The 9,274-nt window shown below is 46.4% G+C and overlaps 1 protein-coding gene across 2 annotated transcripts; it reads right to left on the bottom strand.

The window, feature by feature from the left end:
- Nucleotides 1-4,637: 4,637 nt before the first annotated feature.
- On the bottom strand, nucleotides 4,638-8,842 carry MYC (MYC proto-oncogene, bHLH transcription factor). 2 transcript variants are annotated; one of them, XM_041407613.1, is made up of 3 exons: nucleotides 8,560-8,842; nucleotides 6,819-7,524; nucleotides 4,638-5,770 (listed from the first exon to the last, which is right to left on the bottom strand). In XM_041407613.1, exons 2-3 carry the CDS (start codon nucleotides 7,507-7,509, stop codon nucleotides 5,205-5,207), a joined length of 1,257 nt encoding a protein of 418 aa, XP_041263547.1. In that variant the 5' UTR covers nucleotides 7,510-7,524; nucleotides 8,560-8,842; the 3' UTR covers nucleotides 4,638-5,204. The 2 variants fall into 2 exon arrangements, with proteins under 2 accessions (XP_041263547.1, XP_041263548.1); XM_041407614.1 differs by lacking the exon at nucleotides 8,560-8,842 and adding an exon at nucleotides 7,941-8,529.
- Nucleotides 8,843-9,274: the final 432 nt, after the last annotated feature.

Below are 9,274 nucleotides of genomic sequence, written 5' to 3'. Positions count from 1 at the left end.
GAAGCAAGGTTTTCTTCAAATATTAACTACAAATATTAAATAGTTTTGGCAAGTGGCCAATAATGCTTTTTCATATGCATTAATATCCAGCACCAAAGGTCATACTCATCATTAGCAGAAAAAAATAATCTAATTTGCTTGGAAGGTGGAGTCTGGACACACTTGAAGACAGGCTGCTTGGGCTTGAAGAGACGTGAAAAAATACCTGTATTACAGTACAAACCAATTGAGGGTGATATTGCCACTGCCTGGCCAGGGTCCCACCCAAACCAGCTTCCCCCTGGAACTGCAACTCTTTCATGAGCCATATCTGCAAGAAGGGCTGGAAGGAGGATTCTGGGGAACTACATGCCCTCAGTGTGACCTCAGTGCCAGGGAACACTATGGAGCAGATCATCCTGAGTGACATCACCTGACATGTACAGGACAACCAGGGGATCAGGCCCAGCCAGGAAGGATTTATGAAAGGCAGGTCCTGCTTGACCAACCTGATCTCCTTCTATGACAAGGTGACCCACTTAGTGGATGCAGGAAAGGCTGTGATATCTGCCTAGACATTAGCAAAGCCTTTGGCATTGCATCTTTCACATCATTCTCCTGGAAAAACTGGGTGTTTGTGGCTTGGACACGTACACTCTTCACTGGGTAAAAATCTGGCTGGATAAGAATGGTGGTGAGTAGAGTTAAATCCAGTTACCAGTGGTGTTCCCCAGTCCCAGTACTGGGGCCAGTATTTTCTGCCCAGTGGAACAGGACCTGGGGCTGTTGGTTGACAGACAGCTGAGTTACCATCCCTGGAGGGATTTAAAGGACATGTAGTGTGGCACTTATGGATAAGGATTACTGGTGGCCTTGGCAGTGCTGGGCTAGTGATTGGACTCAATGATCTTAAACACTTTTCCAACCTAAACAATTCTATGGTTCTATAAAAGGAATTGCTTGCATGGCTGAATCCACTGCTATAAATAAGGTGCTCCAAATTCTGCCACCTTCCCTTTGGTCAAGATCTATGTAGAAGGTGATTGGTTAAATTAGGGGGGAAAAAAAAATCCCAATTGACTTTCTAGCAGCTACTCTGAATCTTGGATAACGTTTTTTTTTTTTTTTTTACAGCCTGTCCCCACTGACATTTACAGCTATGCCTGAGATGAGTAAATGATACAAAGGTAGGTAAAACTTGCTGAACATCAAATGTTTTGTACTGGAAATGATATCTGGTTTCTGCAGCTTATCTATCTGACTTCTTGATTTCACTTTTTTGTTCTAGGCAAGTTTAGGTCTCATCTGCATGGAAATGACAAGGGGAAACCATGGCTTAGTTCTCAGTCTCAGCAGAGCCTTTTTTCAGAAGCTCCCATAAATGTCCTTTTAAAATAAAAGAATAGCAAACCTGTAAGCTGGGAAGTAAATCCTGAATCTCTCCCCAGGCTGCCTGCCTGTGTTAGGATCACTTATAGCTCAGCTTTATTTTTCTGTTAATTCCTTGGCAGATGATTCTAACACAAATCAATAAAATAAAAAAATAAATCAAACATGTTAGAAGATGGTTCATCTCTGTAGATGAAACAGCCACCTCCAACTTCTGTTTTGAATAAATTCAGATTTCAACTGCAGTGGCCTGGCTTATTTCCAGTTTACAGTTATTCTATTCTACTTACCTGAAATTCTCCCTTTCATGCAACTCTGATGAAATGTTTGTCATCTCTCAACTGCCTGCAAGGGTTGCAAAGTGCTTCATGAGCAAGAGTGCTTACGTAGGGACAAGTAAAGTGATTTATTTATAGGTAGTGATAAAATTTTCAAGAGCATTCTCCACTGGCACAAATCTGTTTCTCTGGAAGAAACATGGAATTTCTACAGATTCTGGTGGGAGCTGATTTAAGCAGACATGGGTTCTTTTATACATCCCAGTTCTCCCCTAGCATATTCTGTATGGAAACATTGAAGCCGTTTACATGAAAACTTGGCTGGAAGGACAACATTTAAGCACAAGAATAAAAATTAAGATGGAAAAGTTGGTATTTAATGAAATTAAATCAGTGAGGGTATACTGATAATACAGATAAAGGAAATTTTATTTTCACCATGATGGTTTGTTTCTAGTTTCCTTTTATGCCACATTTTGCTGAAAGTTCTTCTGGAAGAGAAGTAGCTTTAAGTGTCCTGTGAAAGTAAAGGAGCAGAGAAGTGAAGTTAAAATGCTCCTTGTATTTCAAGTAGAGCTTCAGTGCAGCTGTTTGGCAAGCACCGTAAATTCCACATTTCATTTCAAGGCTCAGATGCTGCTTTTGTAAACTTACCTCCTCTGTTGCTCCAAAACAGCAGCAAACCCCAACACCTTCCTATCCAGATACAATGCATTACTAACTGAATCCAGCCCAGAAGCTGCTGTGAGATGTTTGTGTCTTCTGAATGTGCTAATTTCTGGTGAGGAGTCGGAAAGTGGAAGCCCCATTCCTCTTTATTCCAGCAGCAATTTAATGACCAGAAGAGTATTTTTAACCCTGTACCCACAGGATGGTTTTTTTTGGTTTGTTTTTTTTTTTTTTTCATTATTCAGGTATTTTGCAGTTGTACAATAAAGTAAGAAATGTCATAAATATGAAATGGCACCTCATAAAACAGTATTTTTTTTAGAGTGGCAGTTTGGGATGATGCTCATGTTGGGTTTTTTTCCAGTAGGACAGTGGCAAGACAAACTGATGCTCAATCAAAAGTAAGAGTAAGAAATTAAATAACTGCAAGTGTCTTATTCATCAAAATACTAAGGACCTTCTGCAGATAGAAGAAAAAACCCAAAACTGCACTTCAAATGATATAAGAAGCTGACAAATAAGAAGAGGTTCATTAATCATTGTGGTCTAGCCTCATTTAAGGGGAAGAAGCCAGGGGACTTTGCTAACACATGAAACTGGAACTCAAAGGTGGCATATTTTTCAGTTTTTGTGGATGGATCTACACCTCCTGGTTTATTTTGGAGGATGGGGTTGCAGTTATAAATTCTTCAACAACATCTTGCTTCTGTCCTGAAGCAACATCTAAAATAGGAAGCACACCAAAAGGCAAATAAAACAAATGTATTTTTAAAATTAGATACCCTGTCTAATAAAAGGCAGAACTTTTATGTTATTCATAGCTGCAAGTTGTCCTGATTTACAGTTCAGATACAATTAACAGTTTCATTTCACATTCTTTTTCCTCATAAGTGAATATTTGAATCACATGCTGGAGAAAAGCAACTGCAGACCACTTCTATAAACCCAGATGTAAGGGGTAATAATAATAATAATAATAATAATAATAATAAAAAGCCTTGCTTTGTCTAACAGAATGGGGCTTTTTTCCCCCAAGAAACCTTCAAACACCTAAAGCCCTCCATCAAATAGGATTTATACACTTACCGTCTTTCCAAACTCCCTCATGCAAGATTTTTGGGACAGAACAGAGACCTTTGGCATCTACCCTGCCTGCATAGTGCTACCTGCCCCTATCCCACATATACTCACACCCAATCATTCTTCTTCCCACTCTGAACTCAAAAGCAATAGAAAACCTGAACCCTTGGTCCCGGTTCAATAGCTGGCACTGGTGCTATCTGGCAGCACTGCTCCTCTAATGGTTAGAAGCCAAGCAAATATGTATTTAACGGGAATTATGAAAATCGAAAAAGTGCAAGGCCCAAGTTTTTGAAAAACACATTCTTCCTGCACATCAAAGGGCTCATTGATTTGTTGCTGAAGTCATGACCAAAGTGGTGCTAAGAGGGTGAAAAGGGGAGAAAAGATCAAATCTAATCTTCGGAGCTGTGTCAAGCAAGAACCTTATGGCCCATCCGAAGCTGATCATGAGACAAGTCCTGAATGTAAATATTATTTAATATGTCTGGCAAATGTTAGGAATCTGTCTGAGCATATTCTTCAAGTGAGAAATAGCTCTCCTTTTCCTTTGCTCCCTTTTCTCTGTCCTTGAACTTTGTATCCCTTGAAATCCCAAGCAACTATTCACATTAATAAAGTGTTAAGGTGTTTGACCAAGATTGGCTCTGCTGATTTCAGCACTTAAAAAGGGAAACCGCTCTGTTGTTTTAACCACTTCAACACTCACCATCTCAGTTTATTTTCTTATCCTCTTTAACTTCTGTTAAAATCAAACAGGAAACAATTAAGGTGAGCCTACTACAAAGCAGCCCTCAAAGTACATGGCTATGTCCCTAGTGCAGAATGAAGGTCATGCCCTGAAAATGTAATTATATGTATGTGAAAGGAATGCAGAGCCTACATACTGGGCTGATCAGCGAGAAAATACACCACTCCAGCTTTAGTTTCAGCAGGCAGATGACCATGACCAACACAGGCATTGCTACCACACCTGCATGGAGGACCTGGTGGCAAGGCAAATTGAATTGACAGGGCACATTAGACCAACAATTTTACCCACTTGAATTAGAGATGGAGTGGGAGCAAGAAACTAGTCCCTACTAAGCCGTGTGCAAAAGTATCACCACTTCCCCTCATCCAACCCCCCTTTAACTTCAGTCAGGTCACTGCCAGGATGACAGAAAAAGGAATGTCATGGAAATAGACATCTAATGACAACAGTGGGAGACAAAGTGAAGTCTTTACACAGGATTTAGCTAATTATATTTTGGGCAAATATTTATTTATCTAAAAACAAAATAAAAATCATTTTGAAAAGGAAAAAAGTACTTAAATAAAAAACAAAATTGTGAAATGTTATGGCACAGAAGTTCAAGACAAGTATAAATCCAGTTGCCACAACTGTTGCGTATTAATGTTGCACATTTTTCTATAAAGGCTTTATTAAAGGTATTTACATGGCAATATGATGTGTAAATATATACAGCAAACTGGGGACAACTTTTTTCTTTTGGATTTTTGTATGAAAAAATGCCTTAAATACAAAATTTTAAAAGAAAAAAAAAATTGAAGAGTTCATCCCCAAGCATGAACAATGTCCCATCATCCCTTATGTCCAAAGTATCAATTATGAGGCAGTTTTGAGGTTCTGGCCAAACCCCTGGGAGATTCAGCCAAGGTTGTGTAGTCTCAAGTTAAATCGCACGGCATGCAGTTGCAATAGTTCCATACTCGATGGACCGCGTAGTTCATGAGAGATATTAGAATCATTAATATTTTATCATAGTTTGTCTAGTTTGCATTATTCTAAGTGATGCTCAAGAGTTCCTATGCACAACAGTTCCTTAGCTGCTCAAGTTTGTGTTTCAACTGTTCTCTCCTCCGCCTCAACTGCTCTTTCTCTGCAATCAGTCTGTGTTCCTCCGACTGGATGGAAAGAACGTACTCTGTCGCTTTTTTCAGGATGACAACCTTGGGAGCCTTTTCATTGTTGGCCACCTCGGGTATCTCGTCACGCAAGGCAAAGAAACTCAACTTCAGCTCATTTCTCCTCTGGCGCTCCAAGACGTTGTGTGTTCGCCTCTTGTCGTTCTCTTCCGAATCTGACGTGCGCGGACTGGAGCATTTTCGGTTGTTGCTGATCTGTTTGAGAACTCTGCCACTGTCCAACCTTAGCCTTTTTGCAGCTGGATATTCAACCTTGGTGGAGGGAGGAGCGGCATAATTGTGCTGATGGATGTTGACATGACACCGTTTGAGAACCAGCGGGCTTTGGTGGGGCTTACTGTGCTCTTCTGACGTCTCTGTGCTGCTGGACTCTGTGCTGGATTCATATTCATTTGCTTCAGCTAATGTAACAACATCGATTTCCTCATCTTCCTCTTGTTCTTCTTCTGCCATAAAAAAAAATTAAAAAATCACAACTTGTATGTAGGCACTCTCAAGAGTACTGTATGTAAAGGGAAGGCTACTCTGAGTTGCACAATGAGGAACCCAATGACAAACCCTTCTTAAATCTATTTCATGATGCTGAACACAGCTTTCCCCAAGAGCCTTCCCTTTAAGGAAGCAATGCTTCAAGTGCAATAGGACGCATGGACTGCAGTCCAAACCCTGGCTCACTGATTTCAAAAAGTTGTAATGATCTTGCGTAATGTCGAGTGCATGAAAGATAGTAGGAAAGTTTAACCTCGGTTGTCAGCAGTACAGCGCAATAAAGCTCCCAGACTCAAGCTGCCCTTAATTATGGATTTAGAAGGCTTTGGCCACGCCTTATGAGGGAAAGCTTACTTAACACACATGGGTATTCAGAGACATTTTCTGAATCTCTCTTGATCTGTTAATTTGTGGAAAATAGGAGGGAGTTTGGGAAAAAAAAAAAAAAGAAAACTAGTTTAAAAAAAAGGAAAAAAGGAAGGCTGTAGAGCTTTGGGTAGAAACTCACTTTCAAACCAGATTTACGAGGGAGCGGAACCCGCTGTCACATACCTAAGGAAGCATTTCTAAAACTTTCCCAGCCCCATTCACTCCCCTGCAGTCACTTTCACTAGCACCTCCCTGACTGCACATTCTCCCCGCGGCTCTCGGGCTGGAGTTAACTCCTTCCCAGCCCACGGATGAAACCGGGAGCCAGCCTTATCGGGACCCCATGATGAAAGTTTATCCCTCCTACACTTTCTTTATATTTTTTTCCCCCCGCTTTTCACTCCCTTAATCCCCGGAGGAAAAACTGGGCTGGTTTTCCAGGAAATAAGCTGGCTGGGACTCTCCGTGCCTCGCAAACGTGGCATTTAAAAAAAAAAAAAAATCGCACGCGGGGAGGGGAGCAAAAGGGGGCAGAGAAGCGAGGCGGGGGTGTGCTGCCTTCCAGCTGCGCCCCGGGATCCCCTGGCGCCGCGCGGGTTCCCACGCCCTCCCGGAGCACGCGTGGGTCCCACTCACCCGAGTCGCTGCTGGTCGTGGGCGGCGTGTCGTCGCCCAGCAGGGACGCGGGGCTGGCGCCGGGCGGCGCGGCCCGCGGGGCCCGCTCGCTCAGCGGGTAGGGAAACACCACCGAGGGGTCGATGCAGTCGGCGGCGGCGGCGCCCAGGTCGTGCAGGTAGAGGCTGGCGGAGGCGGCGGGGGACGCGGCCAGCCCGGGTGGCGGTGCTGGCGGCGCGGCGGGCGGCGGTCCGGGGCGGGCGGCAGGGCCCCCCTCTCGGCGGGCTGCCTGGTAGGACGCCAGCTTCTCCGAGACCACCTTCTCCAGCTTGGCGGCGGCGGAGAAGCCGCTCCACATGCAGTCCTGGATGATGATGGACTTGACGGTCTCGTCGTCGGGGTCGCATATGAAGCTCTGGTTGACCATGTCCCCCCCGAGGAGCTCGGTCACAATCTCCAGCTGGTCAGCGGTGGAGGGGAAGCAGGAGGCGGCGGCCAGGCTGGAGCGGCGGCTGGGGGAGAGGGGCGGCGTGGGCAGCAGCTCAAACTTCTTCCATATGTCCTCGGACGGGGCGGGGGGCTGCAGCTCACTGCCCCGCTGCTGCGCCGCCAGGTAGAAGTTCTCTTCCTCCTCCTCGAAGTAGAAGTAGGGCTGCACAGAGTCGTAATCGTAGTCGTAGTTCTTGCTGGAGAAGCCGGCGCTGAGCGGCATCGCGGAGGCTGGTGCCTGCGGGAGGAAAGGGGGAGAGGGGCACCCGGGTGAGCCGTGGGGGTCGGCTCCCCCCGGCTTCGGTGGAGCTACCGGCCCCCCGGCGCGCAGCGCTCCCTCCCGGCTCCTCGCACCGTGCCGGCAGGGAAATGCGCAGTCGCGTGTAGTAAAAAAAAAAAAAAAAAAATTAAATTATAATACTTTTAATAATAAAAAAAAATTTAAAAAAAAAACCACACAAAAAATCCCAAAAAAAAAAAAAAAAATAAATTTAAAAATTTTTTAAAAAAAAAAAAAAATTAAATTATAATCTTTTTAATAATAAAAAAAAATTTAAAAAAAAAACCAAACAAAAAATCCCAAAAAACCCCCACGACCCTCCTTCACCCCGTTGTAAGCGCGGCGGAACAATGGAGAGGCGCGACCTGACCTACCGAGGGGTCGGTTGTCAGCCCCCGGACCACCCTCCCCGCTCCCCCGGTGGGGCTGCGGCAGCCCGGCCGCCCGGCTCGGCTGGGCTCAGCTCAGCTCCCTGCCGCCGCCGCTCACACGGGGCATGGAGCTCCTTCCCTCCCGGGACCGTAGCGCCATCCCTATCCCGCGTCCCCGTGGGAAGGGGCACCGAGCGCCCGGCGGCTTCAGCCGGGAGCCGGGCTGTTCCTCAGCCGCCCACCTGGGCGTGCTGGCACTGTGCGGGGACAAGCAGCGACCTTGGCAAACTTTGCCAAATCTTGTCATATTATATATATGTGTATATATATATATATACATATATATATATATATGTAGCAATCATACGCTGCCCGCGTATACGCGAGAAGCTAATGCTCCCCTCTCCCCCAAAAAATTAAATTAAAATCCGAGCGCATGAAAAAGGATGGGAACGCCGGAGCCCCAGCAGAGGAGAGAGTCCATCGGGTGGGACCGTCGGTATCCACGTCCGCGGAGCGCAGCCCCGCCAGAAGCCCGGGTGTCACCAGCCCGTGTCAATCCAAACGCCACAACCGCGGGAATCGAGTGATGGGAAGCGAAGCGAAGAGCCCCGCAACTCACCGGCTTCTCCAACGCGCCAGCTGCGAGACGTAGCGAGGCGATTATTGCAGGCGGTGCGGAAACAACGAAGGGAAAATGGATAGATGATAAAAAGAACCGCCAGAAAGGACGAGGGAAAAATTAAAAAAAAAAAAAAATAGACAAAACGCCGGGAGAATGTAGGTCTCTTCCTCCCACCACGGTTTGATAAACCCCACGGAGCGGCGGAGCAGCCGCCTCCCGGCGCGGTCTCTCGCTGGTCCGGGGCTGCGCGGCGCGCTGGCCGGTACAATAGAAGTTTAGTTGCTTTCCTCCTTTAAAGCGCCGGCGAGGGGCGGGGGAGCGGTGGCGGGGGCGGCCCCGCGGGGCCCCGCCGTGCTCCCGCCCGCCCCCGGCAGAGGCTCCGCGCTCGGCCGCGGGAGGGCGCGCTGCGATATATATACCGCGCCGCTGCGCGCCCCTGCGCTCCTCGCTGCGCAGAGATCCGCGGCCGCGCTTTGCCCCCGCCTCCGCCGGCCGGGAGAGAGAGAGCTGCGCCGCGAGAAGCGATGCCGCGCTCTGTGGCCCTTTTTATTTATTTTACTATTTTTTTTGTTGTTGTTGTCTTTTACTACGAGCCGCGCACGGAGAGGTCGGAAGTAAACATAGTAAAAAAAAAAAAAAAAAAAAAAATTACTAGTAGGGATTAAAGGCAGCTCCTCGCCGCTCCCCTCCTCCCGCTGGCGTTCTCGCAAGG

The sequence above is a fragment of the Onychostruthus taczanowskii genome, unplaced genomic scaffold (assembly GCF_017590055.1).
Source record: "Onychostruthus taczanowskii isolate IOZ18803 unplaced genomic scaffold, ASM1759005v1 scaffold27, whole genome shotgun sequence".
NCBI classification, from domain to species: Eukaryota; Metazoa; Chordata; class Aves; order Passeriformes; family Passeridae; genus Onychostruthus; species Onychostruthus taczanowskii.
This window is presented reverse-complemented; position numbering and strand designations above follow the sequence as displayed.